The following is a 25,528-nucleotide window of genomic DNA, read 5'->3' as shown; positions in this document are numbered from 1 at the left end:
AAAACTTCATTTTAAAAAGTTTTTCAACAGTTAAAGCTTACAGCACCTGGTATTCCCAGGAGGTCTCCCATCCAAGTACTAACCAGGCCCAAGCCTTCTTAGCTTCCGAGATCAGACGAGACCGGGCGTTCTTGGGCTGGTATGGCCGTAAGCAATCTCTGCTTGAAAATCTTGGACTTTAAACAACCTAGGCTTGAAAACATATCACAGAGTGAAAATACCTCTTAACTTACTTTAGAAAAAAACTAACAAAGCGATGCAAAAAAACTTCATTTTAAAAAGTTTTTCAACAGTTAAAGCTTACAGCACCTGGTATTCCCAGGAGGTCTCCCATCCAAGTACTAACCAGGCCCAAGCCTTCTTAGCTTCCGAGATCAGACGAGACCGGGCGTTCTTGGGCTGGTATGGCCGTAAGCAATCTCTGCTTGAAAATCTTGGACTTTAAACAACCTAGGCTTGAAAACATATCACAGAGTGAAAATACCTCTTAACTTACTTTAGAAAAAAACTAACAAAGCGATGCAAAAAACTTCATTTTAAAAAGTTTTTCAACAGTTAAAGCTTACAGCACCTGGTATTCCCAGGAGGTCTCCCATCCAAGTACTAACCAGGCCCAAGCCTTCTTAGCTTCCGAGATCAGACGAGACCGGGCGTTCTTGGGCTGGTATGGCCGTAAGCAATCTCTGCTTGAAAATCTTGGACTTTAAACAACCTAGGCTTGAAAACATATCACAGAGTGAAATACCTCTTAACTTACTTTAGAAAAAAACTAACAAAGCGATGCAAAAAAACTTCATTTTAAAAAGTTTTTCAACAGTTAAAGCTTACAGCACCTGGTATTCCCAGGAGGTCTCCCATCCAAGTACTAACCAGGCCCAAGCCTTCTTAGCTTCCGAGATCAGACGAGACCGGGCGTTCTTGGGCTGGTATGGCCGTAAGCAATCTCTGCTTGAAAATCTTGGACTTTAAACAACCTAGGCTTGAAAACATATCACAGAGTGAAAATACCTCTTAACTTACTTTAGAAAAAAACTAACAAAGCGATGCAAAAAAACTTCATTTTAAAAAGTTTTTCAACAGTTAAAGCTTACAGCACCTGGTATTCCCAGGAGGTCTCCCATCCAAGTACTAACCAGGCCCAAGCCTTCTTAGCTTCCGAGATCAGACGAGACCGGGCGTTCTTGGGCTGGTATGGCCGTAAGCAATCTCTGCTTGAAAATCTTGGACTTTAAACAACCTAGGCTTGAAAACATATCACAGAGTGAAAATACCTCTTAACTTACTTTAGAAAAAAACTAACAAAGCGATGCAAAAAAACTTCATTTTAAAAAGTTTTTCAACAGTTAAAGCTTACAGCACCTGGTATTCCCAGGAGGTCTCCCATCCAAGTACTAACCAGGCCCAAGCCTTCTTAGCTTCCGAGATCAGACGAGACCGGGCGTTCTTGGGCTGGTATGGCCGTAAGCAATCTCTGCTTGAAAATCTTGGACTTTAAACAACCTAGGCTTGAAAACATATCACAGAGTGAAAATACCTCTTAACTTACTTTAGAAAAAAACTAACAAAGCGATGCAAAAAAACTTCATTTTAAAAAGTTTTTCAACAGTTAAAGCTTACAGCACCTGGTATTCCCAGGAGGTCTCCCATCCAAGTACTAACCAGGCCCAAGCCTTCTTAGCTTCCGAGATCAGACGAGACCGGGCGTTCTTGGGCTGGTATGGCCGTAAGCAATCTCTGCTTGAAAATCTTGGACTTTAAACAACCTAGGCTTGAAAACATATCACAGAGTGAAAATACCTCTTAACTTACTTTAGAAAAAAACTAACAAAGCGATGCAAAAAAAACTTCATTTTAAAAAGTTTTTCAACAGTTAAAGCTTACAGCACCTGGTATTCCCAGGAGGTCTCCCATCCAAGTACTAACCAGGCCCAAGCCTTCTTAGCTTCCGAGATCAGACGAGACCGGGCGTTCTTGGGCTGGTATGGCCGTAAGCAATCTCTGCTTGAAAATCTTGGACTTTAAACAACCTAGGCTTGAAAACATATCACAGAGTGAAAATACCTCTTAACTTACTTTAGAAAAAACTAACAAAGCGATGCAAAAAAACTTCATTTTAAAAAGTTTTTCAACAGTTAAAGCTTACAGCACCTGGTATTCCCAGGAGGTCTCCCATCCAAGTACTAACCAGGCCCAAGCCTTCTTAGCTTCCGAGATCAGACGAGACCGGGCGTTCTTGGGCTGGTATGGCCGTAAGCAATCTCTGCTTGAAAATCTTGGACTTTAAACAACCTAGGCTTGAAAACATATCACAGAGTGAAAATACCTCTTAACTTACTTTAGAAAAAAACTAACAAAGCGATGCAAAAAAACTTCATTTTAAAAAGTTTTTCAACAGTTAAAGCTTACAGCACCTGGTATTCCCAGGAGGTCTCCCATCCAAGTACTAACCAGGCCCAAGCCTTCTTAGCTTCCGAGATCAGACGAGACCGGGCGTTCTTGGGCTGGTATGGCCGTAAGCAATCTCTGCTTGAAAATCTTGGACTTTAAACAACCTAGGCTTGAAAACATATCACAGAGTGAAAATACCTCTTAACTTACTTTAGAAAAAAACTAACAAAAGCGATGCAAAAAAACTTCATTTAAAAAGTTTTTCAACAGTTAAAGCTTACAGCACCTGGTATTCCCAGGAGGTCTCCCATCCAAGTACTAACCAGGCCCAAGCCTTCTTAGCTTCCGAGATCAGACGAGACCGGGCGTTCTTGGGCTGGTATGGCCGTAAGCAATCTCTGCTTGAAAAATCTTGGACTTTAAACAATCCTAGGCTTGAAAACATATCACAGAGTGAAAATACCTCTTAACTTACTTTAGAAAAAACTAACAAAGCGATGCAAAAAAACTTCATTTTAAAAAGTTTTTCAACAGTTAAAGCTTACAGAACCTGGTATTCCCAGGAGGTCTCCTATCCAAGTACTAACCAGGCCCAAGCCTTCTTAGCTTCCGAGATCAGACGAGACCGGGCGTTCTTGGGCTGGTATGGCCGTAAGCAATCTCTGCTTGAAAATCTTGGACTTTAAACAACCTAGGCTTGAAAACATATCACAGAGTGAAAATACCTCTTAACTTACTTTAGAAAAAACTAACAAAGCGATGCAAAAAAAATTCATTTTAAAAAGTTTTTCAACAGTTAAAGCTTACAGAACCTGGATATTCCCAGGAGGTCTCCCATCCAAGTACTAACCAGGCCCAAGCCTTCTTAGCTTCCGAGATCAGACGAGACCGGGCGTTCTTGGGCTGGTATGGCCGTAAGCAATCTCTGCTTGAAAATCTTGGCACTTTAAACAACCTAGGCTTGAAAACATATCACAGAGTGAAAATACCTCTTAACTTACTTTAGAAAAAAAAACAAAAGCGATGCAAAAAAACTTCATTTTAAAAAGTTTTTCAACAGTTAAAGCTTACAGCACCTGGTATTCCCAGGAGGTCTCCCATCCTAGTACTAATCAGGCCCAAGCCTTCTTAGCTTCCGAGATCAGACGAGACCGGGCGTTCTTGGGCTGGTATGGCCGTAAGCAATCTCTGCTTGAAAATCTTGGACTTTAAACAACCTAGGCTTGAAAACATATCACAGAGTGAAAATACCTCTTAACTTACTTTAGAAAAAACTAACAAAGCGATGCAAAAAAACTTCATTTTAAAAAGTTTTTCAACAGTTAAAGCTTACAGTACCTGGTATTCCCAGGAGGTCTCCCATCCAAGTACTAACCAGGCCCAAGCCTTCTTAGCTTCCGAGATCAGACGAGACCGGGCGTTCTTGGGCTGGTATGGCCGTAAGCAATCTCTGCTTGAAAATCTTGGACTTTAAACAACCTAGGCTTGAAAACATATCACAGAGTGAAAATACCTCTTAACTTACTTTAGAAAAAACTAACAAAGCGATGCAAAAAAACTTCATTTTAAAAAGTTTTTCTAACAGTTAAAGCTTACAGAACCTGGTATTCCCAGGAGGTCTCCCATCCAAGTACTAACCAGGCCCAAGCCTTCTTAGCTTCCGAGATCAGACGACACCGGGCGTTCTTGGGCTGGTATGGCCGTAAGCAATCTCTGCTTGAAAATCTTGGACTTTAAACAACCTAGGCTTGAAAACATATCACAGATTGAAAATACCTCTTAACTTACTTTAGAAAAAAAAACCAAAGCGATGCAAAAAAACTTAATTTTAAAAAGTTTTTCAACAGTTAAAGCTTACAGCACCTGGTATTCCCAGGAGGTCTCCCATCCAAGTTGTCAGAGTTAAACCTTGTTCTAACACTTATTAAATAACTGGAGAAGGAAGACACGAAGCAGGTCGAGTTCGTTTACTTGCAAGGAGAGCTATCAGAAACACACCCACAGGTTGCCTCCAACAGCTCTGTGGTTTCTGACGTGCCTCCTCTTTTTATTCAATACAGGGTGATACAATCAGACGTCAGATGGGTTTGTCCCGAACATAGAAATTCGTAGAACTTCACTGTTGTTTATCTCATGATTGGTGGTCTCCTTCTTTTTCCATCTGCAAGTTCTCCGTTCGCTGTTTTCCCAGATCCCGCCAGGTCTTGGTCACCTCGCCCCGGCGACTTTGTGTTGCAACACTTCTCTTGTTCCTCGGGTTTCTCTTCCAAGCAGCTAATGATTAATGCTGATGTCATTTAGATGTTAGCATTACAAATACAGATGTTGGCTAGTGTTTAATATAGCTGATGTTTTCCAAAGGTTAACATTCCAAATACAGAAGTAATACTAAAAGATGATTGCATGATAACTTATATACATTTTCCAACATTTCCCTCCTGTTTATCATGTAATTGACTCTTTTTGTTACTTTCCCCAATAGTCGCTTCCTTCAGGATTTTTAACTATTAGTTCATAAACAGAGCAATACATTTTACACACAGAGTTAGTGGCTCTCATTCTTGTAGAAAGATTCTTGGAACAGCTGGCTCAGCTGCAAGTCGCTGAGGTCTATTGAATCATCCAAAAGCGGGTATTCCTGTGCTTCATCAGTTTTCTTAGTTGATAAGGCCGCGGTTATGAGGCGGTTCACAAGGCTGCGCAGACAAGGAACACAACAACATCCACACAAGGTCAGAATTGCAACAAAAACAGCTACAGATACTAAAACAGATTGGATTAGGGCTTTGTATTTCCCAAAGACACTCATCCAGGAATCCCACATGGAAGTTTCCACTCCCGAATGTTCTTTCATCTTCCGGTTGAGGGAGCGCAGGCCGTCGATGGCCAGTGTCAGACTGCCTCCTGCAGCTGTGTTGTTTGGGATGAATGAGCAGCATTGTTCTCCAAACATGACGCAAACTCCGCCCTTTTCCGCCAAAAGCATATCTAACGCAATCCTGTTCTGAAATGCCATGAGGGAAGTGGCTGACAATTGCCCATGCACGGCCTCAAAACCGTCTTGTGTCCAATTACCTAATTTTTGAACATTGTAGTGGATGTAGTTGATTCTGTCTACGTTCTTGTTAATTGTACACCACCAGCATAAGGCTGATTCAAATCCCGCCGCTATTTGATTAGCTATTTTATATTCATCAGGCACCCCCCTGGGAACCCCAATTGCATCTATGTATGTTGGATCAGTTAGCTTCTCCCAGGGCAGGGTTGACCTCTTCCTCCTGTGCCAGTCTGCAGGTGCCAGACTGTTTAATTTGAACAACAGATTAGTTACGTTTGTTGGATAAATGGACACTGGTAATAAAAGGGTTACTAGGGCACACAACCCGGTGGCATTGGGGGGCAAACGGTCAAACAGCTTATTGCCTCCACACCACCACCATATATCACTTCGAGACAGTGGGTTAAAATAAGTTCCCACATTTTGTATTGTGCTACACCAATCTCTCGGTGCCCCTTCTCCCAATAGGTTCTGTCCCCCCAGTAGGTTGATACATGTAAAATTTCCTTGTGCTATTTTACTGGAGAAATTTGGTTTCAGCTTCTCTGGTCCTGTAAGAGGATAAACTTGATCCCAAGCTTGGCAACCTTTATACGGTTGAGTTTTGATCATTACTTCAACAACACATTCATCCGCTATTACTGCTGGTATTACCTGTAATAGTGGTCGCGGCCCCAAACACACAACGCAGTCTTGTTGAGTAACATTAGCAGCCTGTTCCACTAGTAGGAACCAATTATTATTTTTCCCCGTTATCCCCGTAGTTACCCCGAACCAATCATCGATTGGTTGGTTCTCTTTTAACTCTCTAATCTGTATACCTTTATCAAATGCTTGCCAGTTCACTCCAGTTTTGTTCATCTTACGCTCGGGTATTTGACAAACTCGGAGTGGAAAGTAAGGAGGTTGGTGAACATGAATATATGGCCACAAAAAGAATACCCAGCATCTTCCACCCCGGTCTTCTTGGTACGTATCGTTTTTCCCGTGGACAGATGGTGGCCACAGGTCTAGATCAGTGAGATTGAAAAACATCTTGAATACAGTAACGTGATTTGCAGGAGTCGACTTAACAAATGAAATTAATTTCCTATGGTGTATTGCATAAGGGTGGGTTGTCCAGTCTTTCCAATCATAGTCAGCTGGGTCTGCTACTAAGTTATCCCATCCCCTATTAACTTGTTGATCAGTCATATACCACGGGTACTGTGCGTAAGAAATTGCTCTATACTCCCCATTGACAAGGGCAGTTAATGGTACAGTTACAATCGAGGTGGTATTGGCGCTTACACACACCGTAGGAGTAGGGAAGATATATGGTGTACTTATACCGTCTGTGCCGTTACATCGATAAGTGGTGAAGTACTTCCGCTTCCAAGCACTAGCTCTGGCCACTCTAGATTTAGCAGTTATGGCCATAGTCCCATTTACTTTTTCTTCAACCTTTCCTTCATCTCTGTACCACAACATCACCCATACAGTAATTATTACTGTTAACCCGATTATAACCGCACACGTTCTTTGACACAACATATACTTCCTAAACGTCTTCATTTCTGCCAACCTTTTTTCCCCCTTTCTGCCTCTTCTTGGATTGGTGGCTGTAAAGTGTTCTTCACTGACTTTCGGGTCTACCCAGATTCTACACGTCTGAGTCCACCCTATTATCAGACTTTTGCTCACCTTTCCCGTCGGCAGGGTTAGCAGAAATGACCTTTTTACAGTGTGACTGATGTATCCAAGTTCCCCTTTCTGTTATCTTAACAGCCGTCGGTGTTGTCAGGATCACTTGGTAGGGCCCTTCCCACTTCGGTGAGTGCCAGTGCTTCCGCTTTATGCTTTTTACAAGCACCCAGTCTCCGGGCTCCACCAGTGGAAGATCCTGCAGAGAAATAGGGAATTCATCATCAGGATTACTCTGTTTTTTCGTTTCTAGCATTTTTCTCATGTAGTCTGCCAGTGACACATCTTCCTCTGTTTCCCATTGGTTTTTAAAGTAAGGTAATCTATATGGTCTTCCAAATAAAGTCTCATATGGAGTTAAGCCGGACGTGCTAGTAATATTGATGTATAGTTTTACCAGCTCTAAACATTGAGTCCATGGTCGATGCGTTTCTTCCATGCATTTTTTCAACCTGTTTTTAATTGTACCATTCATTCGCTCCACCAGCCCCGCGCTTTGTGGATGGTAGCTGCAATGGTTTTTTAGATTAATGTGAAACATTTTCCCAATATTGGTTACCATCTGATTCACGAAATGTGTCCCGTTGTCGCTATATATTTTCTCTGGTATTCCGTAGCGTGGGATAATGTCTTTACACAAGGCTTTTGCTACCGTTAGCGCGTCTGGATGTTTGGTTGGAAATAATTCTACCCATTTAGAGAATGCGTCAATAATGACTAAACAGTACTCTTTCCCCTCACTTTTGTTCAGTTGGATAAAATCCATGTGTATGACCTGAAATGGATATTGTGGCTTGGGGAACTGGCCACGCTTTGGTCTTAAGTTTCCTTGAGCATTATGTTTGGCACATATCAAACATGTTCTACAGAAGTTTTTTGAAAATGAGCTAAACCCATATGCCGTGAAATGTTGTTGTATTAGTCCTACCATCCCTCCTGTTGAGACATGAGATTTCCCATGGCTCAATATAGCAGCCCATTTAAACATATTCTTTGGTAGGATTGGTTTTCCCAGGGGTCAAATGTATATCTTGTCGTGGATTGAAGCCCCATGTTTCACCCACGTATCTATCTCATGTGGTGTGCTTTGTTGTTGCATGTCAATGAGAATGTCAGGAGAAATGATTTGGACTTGGTCAGTAACAAACACATGTATGGTTTTTTCAGCGGCCTGCTTTGCAGTGCGGTCAGCAAAGGCATTACCGTGTGAAATTGTGTCTTTGGAATTAGTGTGAGCTGCACACTTACATATGGCTACTTTAGCGGGTAGGTGCACAGCTTTTAGCAATTCTCGTAATAATTGAGCATGAGTCACTGGCTTGCCGGTTGAAGTAACCATTCCCCGGTTGTGCCAATACTGAGCAAATGTGTGTACTGTTGCAAATGCATATTGACTGTCAGTATAAATGGTGACGTCTTTTCCTTTCATTAGTTTACAGGCCTCTGTTAGAGCGACAATCTCGGCGGCCTGTGCTGAAAATGAGGATGGCAAGTGTTCTGCTTTGAGTACGGTGTCTAATGTCACAACAGCATAACCCGTCAGTGTTTTGCCCAGGTCATTTTTCTTAGAAGAGCCATCAACAAACACTATCTCACCCTGAGGCAATGGTTGGTCACTTAAATCTAATCTAGATTTGGCTGTATGTTCTGCGAGTGCTTGGCAGTCGTGTTGTTCTCCGTCACCCGGCAAAGGTAACAATGTGGCTGGGTTCAGTGTGGTGCAACGTTCGATGGTGAGGTGGGGCTGTGACAGCAACGTCGCCATGCAGGAGAGGTGCCTTGCAGGGGATAAAAAGATCATGTTGGTTTGCAGTAGCAAAGCCGCCACTGCATGTGGGACCTTAAGGGTCAATGGATGGAATAAAACTATTCCAGCACTTACCTCTACTGCCATAGACGCTGCTATGACCGCCCTCACACAGTGTGGCAATGCGCAAGCAACATTATCCAATTTAGATGAGAAGTAAGCAATTGGTCTCAACTTGTCTCCATGTTGCTGGGTGAGAACAGATGTCATGTACTTGTCTTTACAGTCCACCATTTGTATAAATGGTTTACTATAGTTTGGCAAGGCTAGAGCTAAACTGGAGGTCAGCGCCTGTTTGATATCACAAAAAGCTTTTTCTGCTTCTGACGTCCAGTTTAGCGTTGATGTCATTTTTAGGTTTTCGGAGTAAATTAAGGCGGTGAGTGGGGAAGTAATTTCAGCGTAATTTGGCACCCAGCTTCTACAGTAATTGGTCAAGCCTAAGAATGACATCATCTGTTTTTTAGTGATTGGTTTAGGCGCCTGTAGGACTGCTGTCTTTCGTTCTTCCAGAATAGTTCTGCCCCCTGCACTGAGGTGGTGACCCAGATACTTTACTTGTGGTTTCCATAGTTGCAATTTGTTTTTGCTAACTTTGTGCCCCTCCTTAGCCAAATGAATTAAGAGGGCCACAGTGTCTTCTTTACATACTTCCAGGCTTGGAGAAGCCAGTAGTATGTCATCAACGTAAAGTAAAATCTGGCTTCCCCCTGGTGGTTGAAATTTGGACATGCAGGCATGCATGGCTTGTGAATATATAGTGGGGCTTTCACAATAGCCTTGGGGAAGTCTAGTGTAGGTGTAACGCTTTCCTTGAAATGTAAAAGCAAACCAAAATTGACTGTCTATGTCTATGGGAATGGAGAAAAAGGCATTGCTAATGTCAACCACAGTGAAGGCTTGAGCGTCAGCTCTTAAAGAATTTAGCAGTGTGTGTGGATCGGGCACACACGGAGCTCGCTGGATTACTGCAGCATTTACTGCTTGCAGATCTTGCACCATTCTCCATCCTACTGAGGGAGCTTGCTTTTTCACAGGAAATATGGGTGTGTTACACGGGGAATCATTGCATTCAACGATAACCCCAGCTTTTTGTAGATCACGTATAACCGGTGTGATGCCCTGTAATGCATCAGGTTTGAGAGGGTACTGCTTAATGCAAGGACGATATTCAGTTTTGGGTCTGATTTGTACTGGTAAAATGCCTTTAATCAGTCCAACATCAGACGGTCCTTGTGACCACAATGATTGGGGAATTTGAGCCAGTTGTGATTCGTCTTCTTCAGTGAGCAAAAAATTTCACTGGTTCCTGGAGTTCATATGAACTCCAGCCTTGGTCTGTATTGTCCAATACAGCCATTTTCTGGTGAAGCCTGTTTGTGCACTATATTCCATCCTGTCACCCAGGTTGGTCCAGTCCCTTGCACTGTCACCTTGTTGCACGATGTTACCTAATGACTTCCAGCTCCTCTCTCTGCTTTTATACAGTGAGATGTGAGGCGGGTACCATCCGCGGAGCATCGCACGAAGTGGTGTAGGTAAAGTGACCTCTGCCACCACGTTACCTTGGCCATCAGAGTAGACATAAGGTACGACAATAGCCATTGGCATGAGTCGTGACAGCTTGTTCTCGTATGTCGAATCAGGTCCTGGAGAATTTTTATACCACATGGTGACATGTAGTTCATCTGAGGACATAGGTTCCATGCCTGTAATGTGTGGCTGATAGCTTGCCAACTGTCCTCCCACCTTTAACAATTCGGTCCCCACTTTATGGGGGTCACTATCAGAGATGTCAAGTGTGTAGTAAAAATTTGGAGTGCCTCTTCCTTCCAAAGGGAAAAGGTCCCCTCTCTGCAGTTCGGCTCTGCGTTTGATTACCAGTCTCCCGTCGGGTGTGGAGACAAGTGCCAAGCCAAGTTTGAGCAGGCCATCTCTTCCTAACAAATTAACAGGACATTCTGGCATAAAAAGGATGGACATTTGACATGATATGCCCTCAGGATCCCTTACCCAAACTGGTTTAGAAGCAGTAACTATTGTCTTACCCCCGTTAGCTGACCGGACTATTACTACCTCATCACTCACTTCACTACAGGGTATGTGTTCCTTGCATGTAGTTCGGCATGCCCCAGAGTCACAGAGGAATACAATTTCTTCCCCATTTACCAGTAAGGCTATTTCTAGTCTTTCTTGATTTAAAGAGAAAATTTCTTCCAAATTTAAATCCACATGAGTTTCCTCATTGGCCTGTGCCGTGTGCTCTGAGTCATGCAGTTTCCCCCCTAGTCATGCTGAATTGGCTCCTGGCCCTGTTGGACAATCCCTGGCAAGATGCCCAGACTTCCCGCAGGACCAGCAGCCTGCTCCCAATCGGCTACGTGGTCTCCACCCTCGACTCTGGACGCCCCCGCCTCTCCCTGCTCTGTCTCTCTGGAAGCGTCCTCTCTGTCTCATTCTGCCTCTGCCTTCTTGATAAAATGCGTCTTCACTCCCCCCGACATCTCCCCAAAAGGTGTCAGTTTTCTTTTTTGTGGATTTATCTACTGCTTTCTTGGTTCTGATTAATTTATCTATGTGTGCGGCGTGGTCTAGGTACTCTTCCAATGTCTTAGTGGGCAGCCCTATCATATGTTTGTCTACCCAATTACGCACCCCGTCTTTTGACCCACTATGCAAGGCATTTTTAAGTTGTTGACGATACACTCCTTCAGGCCCACCTTCATCCACAAGACCACTATGCTGTTTAAAGACCTTCTCCATTCTAACTTTATAATCCTCAAACTTCTCATCCTCCTCCTGCTTCACTCTCCCAATTTCACTATAGTTTGCTCTCTTCCTATACTTTTCCCGAATCCTATTTAACAAAGCTAACGTTCTGTCTGTTAACTCTTCCTCCTCCTGACCCAGGGGTTCACCGTTCGTTGCTAATGGTGACCAGTTACCCTCTACATGGTGCCAGTCCTGCCCCATTGCTTGCATATATATTTGTTGCACTTCAACACCGTTCAAATGGTAAGACCTTCGAATCGCCTCCATGTCTCCCTTAAACTTTTCTATATCCTCTTTATAAGGAGTCACGCCTTCTACCACCTTTTTTATATCTTTCTGAGTCCAGGTCCGATATACTAGGATGGTACGAGACTGCTCATCGTCACTTGGATTAGGGTTGGCCACTTCTATAAGGGGATATTGATCCCCCTCTTGTAAATATGGCATTTTGGGGGGACTGTCCCAAACTTTGCCCAAGGTTTTAGACCAGGGTCTTACTTCCCCTCGAGATCGAGTATGCGGTGTTGGGGAGTAGGCGCCAGGTTTATAAGCAGGGGGGTTTTCTTCTTCAAATTTAGGTATCTCAGGATACAGTAAGTTCGTAGGAGGTGGTGGTAATGTGAGAGGCTGTGGCGTTGATTCCATCGCCCCCTCCCCTTCTGCTCCTCTCTCCTGAGCTGCGCTCACCCCTCCCCTACGGCTCCCTCTGGTTACAGACTCGTCGTCCTCCTTACGATGAAACAGGACGGCGCCTTCAGTTTTTTTAACAATGGGTACCTCCTCCCCCTCGCTCTTCGCTCTCGCTGCAGCTTCCCTGGCCTGTCTATCCCTTCTCTCACCTTCTTCTCGTTTCCCCGCTATCTTTATCCATTGCATTAACTCGTCAACACCTTCTTTCTTCATCTCTTTTTCTTTATTTTTACATTTTAACTTAATGGCCCCCTGTAACTCTACCAAGCTTCTTACCCTTAATTGCCCTTCGAACTCGTACTTTACTATCCATTTATTTAATGGTTCAACGTAGGCTTTGTTAATTTGTTCAACGTATTTCCAATCTTTACATTTTAAGGACTCTTTTGGTTCTGGTTTGCTGGATCCTTTACCCATTTTGACTTAAATTTGGACCAGTGATTTTGTGTACCTGGGGTAGCCTAAGACACTGGTGTTTAGATCACAGGACAGTGTTAAAATACCTCTCGTGGTGTATTCAACTTCTACCTCAAATGTTTTGGGGTGTGAATACCTTGCGTAAAAGCTTCCACAAAAGTCACACTGTTCCGTTTCCTGTGAATTTTTTACATGGAGTGTCGGTCTAGCGACTTTCACTCCCTTTCATCCACACAAGCACTCCGCATGCGCGCTCTCATACACCTGTATGAGTTTTACACAACTTTTTTTCTTATTGAACGTTCCTTTTACCAGGGCAGAGGGGTCCGTTTCCCCGCGGATTTTAACCCTTTATGGGAGGAGTCCGCCCTCCCCGCAGAATTTAACTGCTACCTAGCAGAGGAGTCTGCACCTCCCCACGGAACTTAACTGCCACCTGTCACCTGCCAGAGTCTAGAATACCCAGGGTTTGTTTAAGTAACCTCTTGTTACTTCAGTTACCTCTTGTAACTTCTTTTTATGTAACCTCTTGTTACCATACCATTCATACCTTTTGAATAAAAGTCAACTTACCCCGTGTCTCTTCTCCTGGAATTCCTTCAACCCTCCGGAGCCCAGCAGGCGGTCGGCCCTCCAGTCCCCAAAGGGGTATTCTACTGACCCTTGGGGGTCAGCCTCGGCCGAGGTTTCTTTGCTGGCGTCCACCGTCCCGGCCACTGGGGTCCGGGGGTCTCTTGGAATCCGGCTCGAAGGACCAATTAAATGTCAGAGTTAAACCTTGTTCTAACACTTATTAAATAACTGGAGAAGGAAGACACGAAGCAGGTCGAGTTCGTTTACTTGCAAGGAGAGCTATCAGAAACACACCCACAGGTTGCCTCCAACAGCTCTGTGGTTTCTGACGTGCCTCCTCTTTTTATTCAATACAGGGTGATACAATCAGACGTCAGATGGGTTTGTCCCGAAAATAGAAATTCGTAGAACTTCACTGTTGTTTATCTCATGATTGGTGGTCTCCTTCTTTTTCCATCTGCAAGTTCTCCGTTCGCTGTTTTCCCAGATCCCGCCAGGTCTTGGTCACCTCGCCCCGGCGACTTTGTGTTGCAACACTTCTCTTGTTCCTCGGTTTCTCTTCCAAGCAGCTAATGATTAATGCTGATGTCATTTAGATGTTAGCATTACAAATACAGATGTTGGCTAGTGTTTAATATAGCTGATGTTTTCCAAAGGTTAACATTCCAAATACAGAAGTAATACTAAAAGATGATTGCATGATAACTTATATACATTTTCCAACACAAGTACTAACCAGGCCCAAGCCTTCTTAGCTCCCAAGATCAGACGAGACCGGGCGTTCTTGGGCTGGTATGGCCGTAAGCAATTTCTGTTTAAAAATATTGGACTTTAAACAATCTAGGCTTGAAAACATATCACAGAGTGAAAATATCTCTTAACTTACTTTAGAAAAAACTAACAAAGCGATGCAAAAAAAATTCATTTTAAAATGTTTTTCAACAGTTAAAGCTTACAGAACCTGATATTCCCAGAAGGTCTCCCATCCAGGTACTAACCAGGCCCAAGCCTTCTTAGCTTCCGAGATCAGACGACACCGGGCGTTCTTGGGCTGGTATGGCCGTAAGCAATCTCTGTTAAAAATCTTGCACTTTAAACAACCTAGTCTTGAAAACATATCACAGATTGAAAATACCTCTTAACTTACTTTAGAAAAAAAAAACAAAACGATGCAAAAAAACTTCATTTTAAAAAAGTTTTTCAACAGTTAAAGCTTACAGCACCTGGTATTCCCAGGAGGTCTCCCATCCTAGTACTAATCAGGCCCAAGCCTTCTTAGCTTCCGAGATCAGACGAGACCGGGCGTTCTTGGGCTGGTATGGCCATAAGCAATCTCTGCTTGAAAATCTTGGACTTTAAACAACCTAGGCTTGAAAACATATCACAGCGTGAAAATACCTCCTAACTTACTTTAGAAAAAACTAACAAAGCAATGCAAAAAAACTTCATTTTAAAAAGTTTTTCAACAGTTAAAGCTTACAGCACCTGGTATTCCCAGGAGGTCTCCCATCCAAGTACTAACCAGGCCCAAGCCTTCTTAGCTTCCAAGATCAGATGAGACCGGGCGTTCTTGGGCTGGTATGGCCGAAAGCAATTTCTGCTTAAAAATATTGGACTTTAAACAACCTAGGCTTGAAAACATATCACAGAGTGAAAATACCTCTTAACTTACTTCAGAAAAAAAACAAAACGATGCAAAAAAACTTCATTTTAAAAAAGTTTTTCAACAGTTAAAGCTTACAGCACCTGGTATTCCCAGGAGGTCTCCCATCCAAGTACTAACCAGGCCCAAGCCTTCTTAGCTTCCGAGATCAGACGACACCGGGCGTTCTTGGGCTGGTATGGCCGTAAGCAATCTCTGTTAAAAATCTTGCACTTTAAACAACCTAGTCTTGAAAACATATCACAGATTGAAAATACCTCTTAACTTACTTTAGAAAAAAAAAACAAAACGATGCAAAAAAACTTCATTTTAAAAAGTTTTTCAACAGTTAAAGCTTACAGCACCTGGTATTCCCAGGAGGTCTCCCATCCTAGTACTAATCAGGCCCAAGCCTTCTTAGCTTCCGAGATCAGACGAGACCGGGCGTTCTTGGGCTGGTATGGCCATAAGCAATCTCTGCTTGAAATCTTGGACTTTAAACAACCTAGGCTTGAAAACATATCACAGCGTGAAAATACCCCTTAACTTACTTTAGAAAAAAACTAACAAAGCGATGCAAAAAAACTTCATTTTTTAAAAAAGTTTTTCAACAGTTAAAGCTTACAGCACCTGGTATTCCCAGGAGGTCTCCCATCCAAGTACTAACCAGGCCCAAGCCTTCTTAGCTCCCAAGATCAGACGAGACCGGGCGTTCTTGGGCTGGTATGGCCGTAAGCAATTTCTGTTTAAAAATATTGGACTTTAAACAATCTAGGCTTGAAAACATATCACAGAGTGAAAATATCTCTTAACTTACTTTAGAAAAAACTGACAAAGCGATGCAAAAAAACTTCATTTAAAAAAGTTTTTCTACAGTTAAAGCTTACAGAACCTGGTATTCCCAGGAGGTCTCCTATCCAAGTACTAACCAGGCCCAAGCCTTCTTAGCTTCCGAGATCAGACGACACCGGGCGTTCTTGGGCTGGTATGGCCGTAAGCAATCTCTGTTAAAAATCTTGGACTTTAAACAACCTAGGCTTGAAAACATATCACAGAGTGAAAATATCTCTTAACTTACTTTAGAAAAAACTAACAAAGTGATGCAAAAAAACTTCATTTAAAAAAGTTTTTCTACAGTTAAAGCTTACAGAACCTGGTATTCCCAGGAGGTCTCCTATCCAAGTACTAACCAGGCCCAAGCCTTCTTAGCTTCCGAGATCAGACGACACCGGGCGTTCTTGGGCTGGTATGGCCGTAAGCAATCTCTGTTAAAAATCTTGGACTTTAAACAACCTAGGCTTGAAAACATATCACAGATTGAAAATACCTCTTAACTTACTTTAGAAAAAAACTAACAAAGCGATGCAAACAAACTTCATTTTAAAAAGTTTTTCAACAGTTAAATCTTACAGCACCTGGTATTCCCAGGAGGTCTCTCATCCTAGTACTAATCAGGCCGAAGCCTTCTTAGCTTCCGAGATCAGACGAGACCGGGCGTTCTTGGGCTGGTATGGCCATAAGCAATCTCTGCTTGAAAATCTTGGACTTTAAACAACCTAGGCTTGAAAACATATCACAGCGTGAAAATACCTCTTAACTTACTTTAGAAAAAACTAACAAAGCGATGCAAAAAAACTTCATTTTAAAAAGTTTTTCAACAGTTAAAGCTTACAGCACCTGGTATTCCCAGGAGGTCTCCCATCCAAGTACTAACCAGGCCCAAGCCTTCTTAGCGCCCAAGATCAGACGAGACCGGGCGTTCTTGGGCTGGTATGGCCGTAAGCAATTTCTGTTTAAAAATATTGGACTTTAAACAATCTAGGCTTGAAAACATATCACAGAGTGAAAATATCTCTTAACTTACTTTAGAAAAAACTAACAAAGCGATGAAAAAAAAATTCATTTTAAAAAGTTTTTCAACAGTTAAAGCTTACAGAACCTGATAATCCCAGAAGGTCTCCCATCCAGGTACTAACCAGGCCCAAGCCTTCTTAGCTTCCGAGATCAGACGACACCGGGCGTTATTGGGCTGGTATGGCCGTAAGCAATCTCTGTTAAAAATCTTGCACTTTAAACAACCTAGTCTTGAAAACATATCACAGATTGAAAATACCTCTTAACTTACTTTAGAAAAAAAAAACAAAACGATGCAAAAAAACTTCATTTTAAAAAAGTTTTTCAACAGTTAAAGCTTACAGCACCTGGTATTCCCAGGAGGTCTCCCATCCTAGTACTAATCAGGCCCAAGCCTTCTTAGCTTCCGAGATCAGACGAGACCGGGCGTTCTTGGGCTGGTATGGCCATAAGCAATCTCTGCTTGAAAATCTTGGACTTTAAACAACCTAGGCTTGAAAACATATCACAGCGTGAAAATACCTCTTAACTTACTTTAGAAAAAACTAACAAAGCGATGCAAAAAAACTTCATTTAAAAAAGTTTTTCTACAGTTAAAGCTTACAGAACCTTGTATTCCCAGGAGGTCTCCTATCCAAGTACTAACCAGGCCCAAGCCTTCTTAGCTTCCGAGATCAGACGACACCGGGCGTTCTTGGGCTGGTATGGCCGTAAGCAATCTCTGTTAAAAATCTTGGACTTTAAACAACCTAGGCTTGAAAACATATCACAGATTGAAAATACCTCTTAACTTACTTTAGAAAAAAACAAACAAAGCGATGCAAAAAAATTTCTTTTTAAAAAGTTTTTCAACAGTTAAAGTGTGGAAGGAAAATTTAGTAGGCCCGAACACTCCACGTGTTTCACCTTTAGTCATGGAACAGTTAGAAGACAACAACTGCGTATCTTAGGTCTGACCTTGTTGATGCAAAAGCTTGACACAAAAACTAGACATAAACTGATAAAAGAAAGGTTCTGTGACGTTGATGGGCGCCACTGTCCAAAGTGGTGCGAGCTTGCTTTTCGACCTTGTACACCCCAGATGTATAAATGCTTATGAACTGTAATCAAGAAGGGGGGATGTTCTCTTGTGGGTCCCCCCTTGCACGGTAAAATAAACTTGGATTATCAATTCAGTTGACTTCCTTTATTGCAGCTCCCCAGACGGCAGAATTTCCACCACAAAAGCACCTGGTATTCCCATGAGGTCTCCCATCCAGGTACTAACCAGGCCCAAGCCGTCTTAGCTTCCGAGATCAGACGAGACCGGGCGTTCTTGGGCTGGTATGGCCGTAAGCAATCTCTGCTTGAAAATCTTGGACTTTAAACAACCTTGGCTTGAAAACATATCAAAGAGTGAAAATACCTCTTAACTTACTTTAGAAAAAAACTAACAAAGCGATGCAAAAAAAACTTAATTTTAAAAAGTTTTTCAACAGTTAAAGCTTACAGCACCTGGTATTCCCAGGAGGTCTCCCATCCAAGTACTAACCAGGCCCAAGCCTTCTTAGCTTCCAAGATCAGACGAGACCGGGCGTTCTTTGGCTGGTATGGCCGTAAGCAATTTCTGCTTAAAAATATTGGACTTTAAAGAATCTAGGCTTGAAAACATATCACAGAGTGAAAATACCTCTTAACTTACTTTAGAAAAAACTAACAAAGCGATGCAAAAAAAATTCATTTAAAAAAGTTTTTCAACAGTTAAAGCTTACAGAACCTGGTATTCCCAGAAGGTCTCCCATCCAGGTACTAACCAGGCCCAAGCCTTCTTAGCTTCCGAGATCAGACGACACCGGGCGTTCTTGGGCTGGTATGGCCGTAAGCAATCTCTGTTGAAAATCTTGGACTTTAAACAACCTAGGCTTGAAAACATATCACAGATTGAAAATACCTCTTAACTTACTTTAGAAAAAAAAAAAAAAAACGATGCAAAAAAACTTCATTTTAAAAAAGTTTTTCAACAGTTAAAGCTTACAGAACCTGGTATTCCCAGGAGGTCTCCCATGCAGGTACTAACCGGGCCTAAGCATTTACAGCATTTATCAGACGCCCTTATCCAGAGCGACTTACAATCATTAGATACAGGGACAGTCCCCCTGGAGCAACTTAGGGTTAAGTGTCTTGCTCAGGGACACAATGGCAGTAAGTGGGATTCGAACCCGGGTCTTCGAGTTCACAGGCGAGTGTGTTACCCACTAGGCTACTACCACCCATAAGCCTTCTTAGCTTCCGAGATCAGACAAGACCGGGCGTTCTTGGGCTGGTATGGCCGTAAGCAATCTCTGCTTGAAAATCTTGGACTTTAAACAACCTAGGCTTGAAAACATAGCACAGAGTGAAAATACCTCTTAACTTACTTTACAAAAAAACTAACAAAGCGATGCAAAAAAACTTCATTTTAAAAAGTTTTTTCAACAGTTAAAGCTTACAGCACCTGGTATTCCCAGGAGGTCTCCCATCCAAGTACTAACCAGGCCCAAGCCTTATTAGCTTCCGAGATCAGACGAGACCGGGCGTTCTTGGGCTGGTATGGCCGTAAGCAATCTCTGCTTGAAAATCTTTGACTTTAAACAACCTAGGCTTAAAAACATATCACAGAGTGAAAATACCTCTTAACTCACTTTAGAAAAAAAACTAACAAAGCGATGCAAAAAACTTCATTTTAAAAAGTTTTTCAACAGTTAAAGCTTACAGAACCTGGTATTCCCAGGAGGTCTCCCATCCAAGTACTAACCAGGCCCAAGCCTTCTTAGCTTCCGAGATCATACGAGACCGGGCGTTCTTGGGCTGGTATGGCCGTAAGCAATCTCTGTTTGAAAATCTTGGACTTTAAACAACCTAGGCTTGAAAACATATCACAGAGTGAAAATACCTCTTAACTTACTTTAGAAAAAAACTAACAAAGCGATGCAAAAAAACTTCATTTTAAAAAGTTTTTCAACAGTTAAAGTACCTGGTATTCCCAGGAGGTTTCCCATCCAAGTACTAACCAGGCCCAAGCCTTCATAGCTTCCGAGATCAGACGAGAGCGGGCGTTCTTGGGCTGGTATGGCTGTAAGCAGTCTCTGCTTGAAAATCTTGGACTTTAAACAACCTAGGCTTGAAAACATATCACAGAGTTAAAATACCTCTTAACTTACTTTAGAAAAAAACTAACAAAGCGATGCAAAAAAACTTCATTTTAAAAAGTTTTTCAACAGTTAAAGCTTACAGCACCAGGTATTCCAAGGAGGTCTCCCATTCAAGTACTAACCAGGCCCAAGCCTTCTTAGCTTCAGAGATCAGACGAGACCGGGCGTTCTTGGGCTGGTATGGCCTTAAGCAATCTCTGCTTGAAAATCTTGGACTTTAAACAACCTAGGCTTGAAAACATATTACCGAGTGAAAATACCTCTTAACTTACTTTAGAAAAAAACTAACAAAGCGATGCAAAAAAACTTCATTTTAAAATGTTTTTTTAACAGTTAAAGCTTACAGGACCTGGTATTCCCAGGAGGTCTCCCATCCAAGTACTAACCAGGCCCAAGTCTTTTTAGCTTCCGAGATCAGAAGAGACCGGGCGTTCTTGGGCTGGTATCGCCGTAAGCAATCTATAATTGAAAATCTTGGATTTTTAACAACCTAGGCTTGAAAACATATCACGGAGTGAAAATACCTCTTAACTTACTTTAGAAAAAAACTAACAAAGCGATGCAAAAAAACTTCATTTTAAAAAGTTTTTCAACAGTTAAAGCTTACAGAATCTGGTATTCCCAGGAGGTCTCCCATCCAAGCACTAACCAGGCCCAAGCCTTCTTAGCTTCCGAGATCAGACGAGACCGGGCGTTCTTGGGCTGGTATGGACGTAAGCAATCTCTGCTTAAAATCTTGGACTTTAAACAACCTAGGCTTGAAAACATATCACAGAGTGAAAATACCTCTTAACTTACTTTAGAAAAAAACTAACAAAGCGATGCAAAAAAACTTCATTTTAAAAAGTTTTTCAACAGTTAAAGTACCTGGTATTCCAGGAGGTTTCCCATCCAAGTATTAACCAGGCCCAAGCCTTCAAAGCTTCCGAGATCAGACGAGAGCGGGCGTTCTTAGGTTGGTATGGCTGTAAGCAGTCTCTGCTTTAAAATCTTGGACTTTAAACAACCTAGGCTTGAAAACATATCACAGAGTGAAAATACCTCTTAACTTACTTTAGAAAAAAACTAACAAAGCGATGCAAAAAAACTTTATTTTAAAAAGTTTTTCAACAGTTAAAGCTTACAGCACCAGGTATTCCAAGGAGGTCTCCCATTCAAGTACTAACCAGGCCCAAGTCTTTTTAGCTTCCGAGATCAGAAGAGACCGGGCGTTCTTTGGCTGGTATGGCCGTAAGCAATTTCTGCTTAAAAATATTGGACTTTAAACAATCTAGGCTTGAAAACATATCACAGAGTGAAAATACCTCTTAACTTACTTTAGAAAAAACTAACAAAGCGATGCAAAAAAAATTCATTTAAAAAAGTTTTTCAACAGTTAAAGCTTACAGAACCTGGTATTCCCAGAAGGTCTCCCATCCAGGTACTAACCAGGCCCAAGCCTTCTTAGCTTCCGAGATCAGACGACACCGGGCGTTCTTGGGCTGGTATGGCCGTAAGCAATCTCTGTTGAAAATCTTGGACTTTAAACAACCTAGGCTTGAAAACATATCACAGATTGAAAATACCTCTTAACTTACTTTAGAAAAAAAAAAAAAAAAACGATGCAAAAAACTTCATTTTAAAAAGTTTTTCAACAGTTAAAGCTTACAGAACCTGGTATTCCCAGGAGGTCTCCCATGCAGGTACTAACCCGGCCTAAGCATTTACAGCATTTATCAGACGCCCTTATCCAGAGCGACTTACAATCATTAGATACAGGGACAGTCCCCCTGGAGCAACTTAGGGTTAAGTGTCTTGCTCAGGGACACAATGGCAGTAAGTGGGATTCGAACCCGGGTCTTCGAGTTCACAGGCGAGTGTGTTACCCACTAGGCTACTACCACCCATAAGCCTTCTTAGCTTCCGAGATCAGACAAGACCGGGCGTTCTTGGGCTGGTATGGCCGTAAGCAATCTCTGCTTGAAAATCTTGGACTTTAAACAACCTAGGCTTGAAAACATAGCACAGAGTGAAAATACCTCTTAACTTACTTACAAAAAAACTAACAAAGCAATGCAAAAAAACTTCATTTTAAAAAGTTTTTCAACAGTTAAAGCTTACAGCACCTGGTATTCCCAGGAGGTCTCCCATCCAAGTACTAACCAGGCCCAAGCCTTATTAGCTTCCGAGATCAGACGAGACCGGGCGTTCTTGTGCTGGTATGGCCGTAAGCAATCTCTGCTTGAAAATCTTTGACTTTAAACAACCTAGGCTTAAAAACATATCACACAGTGAAAATACCTCTTAACTTACTTTAGAAAAAAACTAACAAAGCGATGCAAAAAACTTCATTTTAAAAAGTTTTTCAACAGTTAAAGTACCTGGTATTCCCAGGAGGTTTCCCATCCAAGTACTAACCAGGCCCAAGCCTTCATAGCTTCCGAGATCAGACGAGAGCGGGCGTTCTTGGGCTGGTATGGCTGTAAGCAGTCTCTGCTTGAAAATCTTGGACTTTAAACAACCTAGGCTTGAAAACATATCACAGAGTTAAAATACCTCTTAACTTACTTTAGAAAAAAACTAACAAAGCGATGCAAAAAAACTTCATTTTAAAAAGTTTTTCAACAGTTAAAGCTTACAGCACCAGGTATTCCAAGGAGGTCTCCCATTCAAGTACTAACCAGGCCCAAGCCTTCTTAGCTTCCGAGATCAGACGAGACCGGGCGTTCTTGGGCTGGTATGGCCTTAAGCAATCTCTGCTTGAAAATCTTGGACTTTAAACAACCTAGGCTTGAAAACATATTACAGAGTGAAAATACCTCTTAACTTACTTTAGAAAAAACTAACAAAGCGATGCAAAAAAACTTCATTTTAAAATGTTTTTTTAACAGTTAAAGCTTACAGGACCTGGTATTCCCAGGAGGTCTCCCATCCAAGTACTAACCAGGCCCAAGTCTTTTTAGCTTCCGAGATCAGACGAGACCGGGCGTTCTTGGGCTGGTATCGCCGTAAGCAATCTATAATTGAAAATCTTGGATTTTTAACAACCTAGGCTTGAAAACATATCACAGAGTGAAAATAACCTCTTAACTTACTTTAGAAAAAAACTAACAAAGCGATGCAAAAAAACTTCATTTTAAAAAGTTTTTCAACAGTTAAAGCTTACAGAATCTGGTATTCCCAGGAGGTCTCCCATCCAAGCACTAACCAGGCCCAAGCCTTCTTAGCTTCCGAGATCAGACGAGAACGGGCGTTCTTGGCTGGTATGGACGTAAGCAATCTCTGCTTAAAATCTTGGACTTTAAACAACCTAGGCTTGAAAACATATCACAGAGTGAAAATACCTCTTAACTTACTTTAGAAAAAAACTAACAAAGCGATGCAAAAAAATTCATTTAAAAAAGTTTTTCAAACAGTTAAAGTACCTGGTATTCCAGGAGGTTTCCCATCCAAGTATTAACCAGGCCCAAGCCTTCATAGCTTCCGAGATCAGACGAGACCGGGCGTTCTTGGGCTGGTATGGCCGTAAGCAAACTCTGCTTGAACATCTTGGACTTTAAACAACCTAGGCTTGAAAACATATCACAGAGTGAAAATACCTCTTAACTTACTTTAGAAAAAAACTAACAAAGCGATGCAAAAAAACTTCATCTTAAAATGTTATTCAACAGTTAAAGCTTACAGCACCTGGTATTCCCAGGAGGTCTCCCATCCAAGTACTAACCAGGCCCAAGCCTTCTTAGCTTCCGAGATCAGACGAGACCGGGCGTTCTTGGGCTGGTATGGCCGTAAGCAATCTCTGATTGAAAATCTTGGACTTTAAACAACCTAGACTTGAAAACATATCACAGAGTGAAAATACCTCTTAACTTACTTTAGAAAAAAAATAACAAAGCGATGCAAAAAAACTTCATTTTAAAAAGTTTTTCAACAGTAAAGCTTACAGAACCTGGTATTCCCAGGAGGTCTCCCATCCAAGTACTAACCAGGCCCAAGCCTTCTTAGCTTCCGAGATCAGACGAGACCGGGCGTTCTTGGGCTGGTATGGCCGTAAGCAATGTCTGCTTGAAAATCTTGGACTTTAAAACACCTAGGCTTGAAAACATATCACAGAGTGAAAATACCTCTTAACTTACTTTAGAAAAAATATAACAAAGCGATGCAAAAAAACTTCATTTTAAAATGTTTTTCAAACAGTTTAAAGCTTACAGCACCTGGTATTCCCAGGAGGTCTCCAATCCAAGTACTAACCAGGCCCAAGCCTTCTTAGCTTCCGAGATCAGACGAGACCGGGCGTTCTTGGGCTGGTATGGCCATAAGCAATCTCTGATTGAAAATCTTGGACTTTAAACAACCTAGGCTTGAAAACATATCGAAGAGTGAAAATACCTCTTAACTTACTTTAGAAAAAAACTAACAAAGCGATGCAAAAAAAATTCATTTAAAAAAGTTTTTTAACAGTTAAAGCTTACAGCACCAGGTATTCCAAAGAGGTCTCCAATCCACGTACTAAACAGGCCCAAGCCTTCTTAGCTTCCGAGATCAGACGAGACCGGGCGTTCTTGGGCTGGTATGGGCTTAAGCAATCTCTGTTTGAAAATCTTGGACTTTAAACAACCTAGGCTTGAAAACATATCACAGAGTGAAAATACCTCTTAAATTACTTTAGAAAAAAACTAACAAAGCGATGCGAAAAAAATTAATTTTAAAAAGTTTTTCAAGAGTTAAAGATTACAGAACCTGGTATTCCCAGGAGGTCTCCCATCCAAGTACTAACCAGGCCCAAGCCTTCTTAGCTTCCGAGATCAGACGAGACCAGGCGTTCTTGGGCTGGTATGGCCGTAAGCAATCTCTGCTTGAAAATCTTGGACTTTAAACAACCTAGGCTTGAAAACATATCACAGAGTGAAAATACCTCTTAACTTACTTTAGAAAAAACTAACAAAGCGATGCTAAAAAAACTTCATTTTAAAAAGTTTTTCAACAGTTAAAGCTTACAGCACCTGGTATGCCCAGGAGGTCTCCCATCCAAGTACTAACCAGGCCCAAGCCTTCTCAGCTTCCGAGATCAGACGAGACCGGGCGTTCTTGGGCTGGTATGGCCGTAAGCAATGTCTGCTTGAAAATCTTGGACTTTAAAAACCTAGGCTTGAAAACATATCACAGAGTGAAAATACCTCTTAACTTACTTTAGAAAAACAAATAACAAAGCGATGCAAAAAAACTTCATTTTAAAAGTTTTCAACAGTTAAAGTACCTGGTATTCCCAGGAGGTTTCCCATCCAAGTACTAACCAGGCCCAAGCCTTCATAGCTTCCGAGATCAGACGAGAGCGGGCGTTCTTAGGTTGGTATGGCTGTAAGCAGTCTCTGCTTGAAAATCTGGACTTTAAACAACCTAGGCTTGAAAAAATATCACAGAGTGAAAATACCTCTTAACTTACTTTAGAAAAAAACTAACAAAGCGATGCAAAAAAACTTCATCTTAAAAAGTTT

At 41.9% G+C, this 25,528-nt stretch overlaps 1 protein-coding gene, 32 non-coding genes and 20 pseudogenes across 34 annotated transcripts; all 53 read right to left on the bottom strand.

Moving 5' to 3' along the window:
• Window positions 1–34: 34 nt before the first annotated feature.
• LOC114773930 (5S ribosomal RNA) lies at window positions 35–153 on the bottom strand. Its single transcript, XR_003744558.1, has one exon. It is a non-coding gene; the product is annotated as a 5S ribosomal RNA (ribosomal RNA).
• A 144-nt stretch (window positions 154–297) lies between these two features.
• Window positions 298–416, bottom strand: LOC114773919 (5S ribosomal RNA). Its single transcript, XR_003744547.1, has one exon. It is a non-coding gene; the product is annotated as a 5S ribosomal RNA (ribosomal RNA).
• Window positions 417–559: 143 nt separating this feature from the next.
• Window positions 560–678, bottom strand: LOC114773908 (5S ribosomal RNA). The gene has a single exon (XR_003744536.1). It is a non-coding gene; the product is annotated as a 5S ribosomal RNA (ribosomal RNA).
• A 143-nt stretch (window positions 679–821) lies between these two features.
• On the bottom strand, window positions 822–940 carry LOC114773896 (5S ribosomal RNA). The gene has a single exon (XR_003744525.1). It is a non-coding gene; the product is annotated as a 5S ribosomal RNA (ribosomal RNA).
• Window positions 941–1,084: 144 nt separating this feature from the next.
• Window positions 1,085–1,203, bottom strand: LOC114773885 (5S ribosomal RNA). The gene has a single exon (XR_003744514.1). It is a non-coding gene; the product is annotated as a 5S ribosomal RNA (ribosomal RNA).
• A 144-nt stretch (window positions 1,204–1,347) lies between these two features.
• LOC114773873 (5S ribosomal RNA) lies at window positions 1,348–1,466 on the bottom strand. Its single transcript, XR_003744503.1, has one exon. It is a non-coding gene; the product is annotated as a 5S ribosomal RNA (ribosomal RNA).
• Window positions 1,467–1,610: 144 nt separating this feature from the next.
• LOC114773862 (5S ribosomal RNA) lies at window positions 1,611–1,729 on the bottom strand. Its single transcript, XR_003744492.1, has one exon. It is a non-coding gene; the product is annotated as a 5S ribosomal RNA (ribosomal RNA).
• A 145-nt stretch (window positions 1,730–1,874) lies between these two features.
• On the bottom strand, window positions 1,875–1,993 carry LOC114774148 (5S ribosomal RNA). Its single transcript, XR_003744739.1, has one exon. It is a non-coding gene; the product is annotated as a 5S ribosomal RNA (ribosomal RNA).
• A 143-nt stretch (window positions 1,994–2,136) lies between these two features.
• LOC114774137 (5S ribosomal RNA) lies at window positions 2,137–2,255 on the bottom strand. The gene has a single exon (XR_003744728.1). It is a non-coding gene; the product is annotated as a 5S ribosomal RNA (ribosomal RNA).
• Window positions 2,256–2,399: 144 nt separating this feature from the next.
• LOC114774088 (5S ribosomal RNA) lies at window positions 2,400–2,518 on the bottom strand. The gene has a single exon (XR_003744708.1). It is a non-coding gene; the product is annotated as a 5S ribosomal RNA (ribosomal RNA).
• Window positions 2,519–2,662: 144 nt separating this feature from the next.
• LOC114773971 (5S ribosomal RNA) lies at window positions 2,663–2,781 on the bottom strand. The gene has a single exon (XR_003744597.1). It is a non-coding gene; the product is annotated as a 5S ribosomal RNA (ribosomal RNA).
• Window positions 2,782–2,926: 145 nt separating this feature from the next.
• Window positions 2,927–3,045, bottom strand: LOC114774092 (5S ribosomal RNA). The gene has a single exon (XR_003744712.1). It is a non-coding gene; the product is annotated as a 5S ribosomal RNA (ribosomal RNA).
• A 143-nt stretch (window positions 3,046–3,188) lies between these two features.
• On the bottom strand, window positions 3,189–3,308 carry LOC114774096 (5S ribosomal RNA). Its single transcript, XR_003744716.1, has one exon. It is a non-coding gene; the product is annotated as a 5S ribosomal RNA (ribosomal RNA).
• A 144-nt stretch (window positions 3,309–3,452) lies between these two features.
• Window positions 3,453–3,571, bottom strand: LOC114774041 (5S ribosomal RNA). The gene has a single exon (XR_003744663.1). It is a non-coding gene; the product is annotated as a 5S ribosomal RNA (ribosomal RNA).
• Window positions 3,572–3,714: 143 nt separating this feature from the next.
• LOC114774048 (5S ribosomal RNA) lies at window positions 3,715–3,833 on the bottom strand. The gene has a single exon (XR_003744670.1). It is a non-coding gene; the product is annotated as a 5S ribosomal RNA (ribosomal RNA).
• A 144-nt stretch (window positions 3,834–3,977) lies between these two features.
• On the bottom strand, window positions 3,978–4,096 carry LOC114774100 (uncharacterized; annotated as a pseudogene).
• A 381-nt stretch (window positions 4,097–4,477) lies between these two features.
• Window positions 4,478–14,103, bottom strand: LOC114773855 (uncharacterized). Of its 2 annotated transcripts, none has more exons than XM_028966033.1 (2): window positions 13,683–14,103; window positions 4,478–7,328 (listed from the first exon to the last, which is right to left on the bottom strand). In XM_028966033.1, the coding sequence occupies exon 2, from the start codon at window positions 6,998–7,000 to the stop codon at window positions 4,934–4,936; it is 2,067 nt and encodes a 688-aa protein (XP_028821866.1). In that variant the 5' UTR covers window positions 7,001–7,328; window positions 13,683–14,103; the 3' UTR covers window positions 4,478–4,933. The 2 variants fall into 2 exon arrangements, with proteins under 2 accessions (XP_028821866.1, XP_028821865.1); XM_028966032.1 differs by having other exon boundaries at window positions 13,389–13,690.
• A 234-nt stretch (window positions 14,104–14,337) lies between these two features.
• LOC114774112 (uncharacterized) lies at window positions 14,338–14,456 on the bottom strand (annotated as a pseudogene).
• A 143-nt stretch (window positions 14,457–14,599) lies between these two features.
• Window positions 14,600–14,718, bottom strand: LOC114774045 (5S ribosomal RNA). The gene has a single exon (XR_003744667.1). It is a non-coding gene; the product is annotated as a 5S ribosomal RNA (ribosomal RNA).
• Window positions 14,719–14,861: 143 nt separating this feature from the next.
• Window positions 14,862–14,980, bottom strand: LOC114774078 (5S ribosomal RNA). The gene has a single exon (XR_003744699.1). It is a non-coding gene; the product is annotated as a 5S ribosomal RNA (ribosomal RNA).
• Window positions 14,981–15,122: 142 nt separating this feature from the next.
• LOC114774086 (5S ribosomal RNA) lies at window positions 15,123–15,241 on the bottom strand. The gene has a single exon (XR_003744706.1). It is a non-coding gene; the product is annotated as a 5S ribosomal RNA (ribosomal RNA).
• A 142-nt stretch (window positions 15,242–15,383) lies between these two features.
• Window positions 15,384–15,502, bottom strand: LOC114774044 (5S ribosomal RNA). The gene has a single exon (XR_003744666.1). It is a non-coding gene; the product is annotated as a 5S ribosomal RNA (ribosomal RNA).
• Window positions 15,503–15,648: 146 nt separating this feature from the next.
• LOC114774079 (5S ribosomal RNA) lies at window positions 15,649–15,767 on the bottom strand. Its single transcript, XR_003744700.1, has one exon. It is a non-coding gene; the product is annotated as a 5S ribosomal RNA (ribosomal RNA).
• Window positions 15,768–15,910: 143 nt separating this feature from the next.
• LOC114774114 (uncharacterized) lies at window positions 15,911–16,029 on the bottom strand (annotated as a pseudogene).
• A 142-nt stretch (window positions 16,030–16,171) lies between these two features.
• LOC114774113 (uncharacterized) lies at window positions 16,172–16,290 on the bottom strand (annotated as a pseudogene).
• A 143-nt stretch (window positions 16,291–16,433) lies between these two features.
• On the bottom strand, window positions 16,434–16,552 carry LOC114774115 (uncharacterized; annotated as a pseudogene).
• A 143-nt stretch (window positions 16,553–16,695) lies between these two features.
• LOC114774093 (5S ribosomal RNA) lies at window positions 16,696–16,814 on the bottom strand. Its single transcript, XR_003744713.1, has one exon. It is a non-coding gene; the product is annotated as a 5S ribosomal RNA (ribosomal RNA).
• Window positions 16,815–16,957: 143 nt separating this feature from the next.
• LOC114774120 (uncharacterized) lies at window positions 16,958–17,076 on the bottom strand (annotated as a pseudogene).
• Window positions 17,077–17,219: 143 nt separating this feature from the next.
• LOC114774043 (5S ribosomal RNA) lies at window positions 17,220–17,338 on the bottom strand. The gene has a single exon (XR_003744665.1). It is a non-coding gene; the product is annotated as a 5S ribosomal RNA (ribosomal RNA).
• A 143-nt stretch (window positions 17,339–17,481) lies between these two features.
• On the bottom strand, window positions 17,482–17,600 carry LOC114774122 (uncharacterized; annotated as a pseudogene).
• Window positions 17,601–18,102: 502 nt separating this feature from the next.
• On the bottom strand, window positions 18,103–18,221 carry LOC114774121 (uncharacterized; annotated as a pseudogene).
• A 145-nt stretch (window positions 18,222–18,366) lies between these two features.
• LOC114774052 (5S ribosomal RNA) lies at window positions 18,367–18,485 on the bottom strand. Its single transcript, XR_003744674.1, has one exon. It is a non-coding gene; the product is annotated as a 5S ribosomal RNA (ribosomal RNA).
• A 143-nt stretch (window positions 18,486–18,628) lies between these two features.
• LOC114774108 (uncharacterized) lies at window positions 18,629–18,747 on the bottom strand (annotated as a pseudogene).
• A 598-nt stretch (window positions 18,748–19,345) lies between these two features.
• LOC114774049 (5S ribosomal RNA) lies at window positions 19,346–19,464 on the bottom strand. The gene has a single exon (XR_003744671.1). It is a non-coding gene; the product is annotated as a 5S ribosomal RNA (ribosomal RNA).
• A 144-nt stretch (window positions 19,465–19,608) lies between these two features.
• Window positions 19,609–19,727, bottom strand: LOC114774082 (5S ribosomal RNA). The gene has a single exon (XR_003744703.1). It is a non-coding gene; the product is annotated as a 5S ribosomal RNA (ribosomal RNA).
• A 137-nt stretch (window positions 19,728–19,864) lies between these two features.
• Window positions 19,865–19,983, bottom strand: LOC114774126 (uncharacterized; annotated as a pseudogene).
• A 144-nt stretch (window positions 19,984–20,127) lies between these two features.
• On the bottom strand, window positions 20,128–20,246 carry LOC114774111 (uncharacterized; annotated as a pseudogene).
• Window positions 20,247–20,391: 145 nt separating this feature from the next.
• On the bottom strand, window positions 20,392–20,510 carry LOC114774110 (uncharacterized; annotated as a pseudogene).
• A 144-nt stretch (window positions 20,511–20,654) lies between these two features.
• LOC114774116 (uncharacterized) lies at window positions 20,655–20,773 on the bottom strand (annotated as a pseudogene).
• A 398-nt stretch (window positions 20,774–21,171) lies between these two features.
• LOC114774102 (uncharacterized) lies at window positions 21,172–21,290 on the bottom strand (annotated as a pseudogene).
• Window positions 21,291–21,433: 143 nt separating this feature from the next.
• On the bottom strand, window positions 21,434–21,552 carry LOC114774107 (uncharacterized; annotated as a pseudogene).
• A 595-nt stretch (window positions 21,553–22,147) lies between these two features.
• LOC114774080 (5S ribosomal RNA) lies at window positions 22,148–22,266 on the bottom strand. The gene has a single exon (XR_003744701.1). It is a non-coding gene; the product is annotated as a 5S ribosomal RNA (ribosomal RNA).
• A 136-nt stretch (window positions 22,267–22,402) lies between these two features.
• LOC114774125 (uncharacterized) lies at window positions 22,403–22,521 on the bottom strand (annotated as a pseudogene).
• Window positions 22,522–22,665: 144 nt separating this feature from the next.
• Window positions 22,666–22,784, bottom strand: LOC114774098 (5S ribosomal RNA). The gene has a single exon (XR_003744718.1). It is a non-coding gene; the product is annotated as a 5S ribosomal RNA (ribosomal RNA).
• Window positions 22,785–22,928: 144 nt separating this feature from the next.
• On the bottom strand, window positions 22,929–23,047 carry LOC114774103 (uncharacterized; annotated as a pseudogene).
• A 145-nt stretch (window positions 23,048–23,192) lies between these two features.
• On the bottom strand, window positions 23,193–23,310 carry LOC114774124 (uncharacterized; annotated as a pseudogene).
• Window positions 23,311–23,708: 398 nt separating this feature from the next.
• Window positions 23,709–23,827, bottom strand: LOC114773856 (5S ribosomal RNA). Its single transcript, XR_003744486.1, has one exon. It is a non-coding gene; the product is annotated as a 5S ribosomal RNA (ribosomal RNA).
• A 143-nt stretch (window positions 23,828–23,970) lies between these two features.
• Window positions 23,971–24,089, bottom strand: LOC114774056 (5S ribosomal RNA). The gene has a single exon (XR_003744678.1). It is a non-coding gene; the product is annotated as a 5S ribosomal RNA (ribosomal RNA).
• A 146-nt stretch (window positions 24,090–24,235) lies between these two features.
• LOC114774089 (5S ribosomal RNA) lies at window positions 24,236–24,354 on the bottom strand. Its single transcript, XR_003744709.1, has one exon. It is a non-coding gene; the product is annotated as a 5S ribosomal RNA (ribosomal RNA).
• Window positions 24,355–24,498: 144 nt separating this feature from the next.
• Window positions 24,499–24,617, bottom strand: LOC114774127 (uncharacterized; annotated as a pseudogene).
• A 144-nt stretch (window positions 24,618–24,761) lies between these two features.
• On the bottom strand, window positions 24,762–24,880 carry LOC114774097 (5S ribosomal RNA). The gene has a single exon (XR_003744717.1). It is a non-coding gene; the product is annotated as a 5S ribosomal RNA (ribosomal RNA).
• Window positions 24,881–25,024: 144 nt separating this feature from the next.
• On the bottom strand, window positions 25,025–25,143 carry LOC114774095 (5S ribosomal RNA). The gene has a single exon (XR_003744715.1). It is a non-coding gene; the product is annotated as a 5S ribosomal RNA (ribosomal RNA).
• A 135-nt stretch (window positions 25,144–25,278) lies between these two features.
• LOC114774128 (uncharacterized) lies at window positions 25,279–25,397 on the bottom strand (annotated as a pseudogene).
• Window positions 25,398–25,528: the final 131 nt, after the last annotated feature.

The sequence above is a fragment of the Denticeps clupeoides genome, unplaced genomic scaffold (genome assembly GCF_900700375.1).
Source record: "Denticeps clupeoides unplaced genomic scaffold, fDenClu1.1, whole genome shotgun sequence".
In the NCBI taxonomy this organism is placed as follows: domain Eukaryota; kingdom Metazoa; phylum Chordata; class Actinopteri; order Clupeiformes; family Denticipitidae; genus Denticeps; species Denticeps clupeoides.
The sequence above is the reverse complement of the archived record's forward strand: the minus strand, read 5'-3'. Positions and strand labels throughout refer to the sequence as shown.

Bases quoted from the DNA above. Each gene is read 5' to 3' on its own strand.
- LOC114773855 (XM_028966033.1), bottom strand. From the start codon at position 7,000: ATGAAGACGTTTAGGAAGTATATGTTGTGTCAAAGAACGTGTGCGGTT.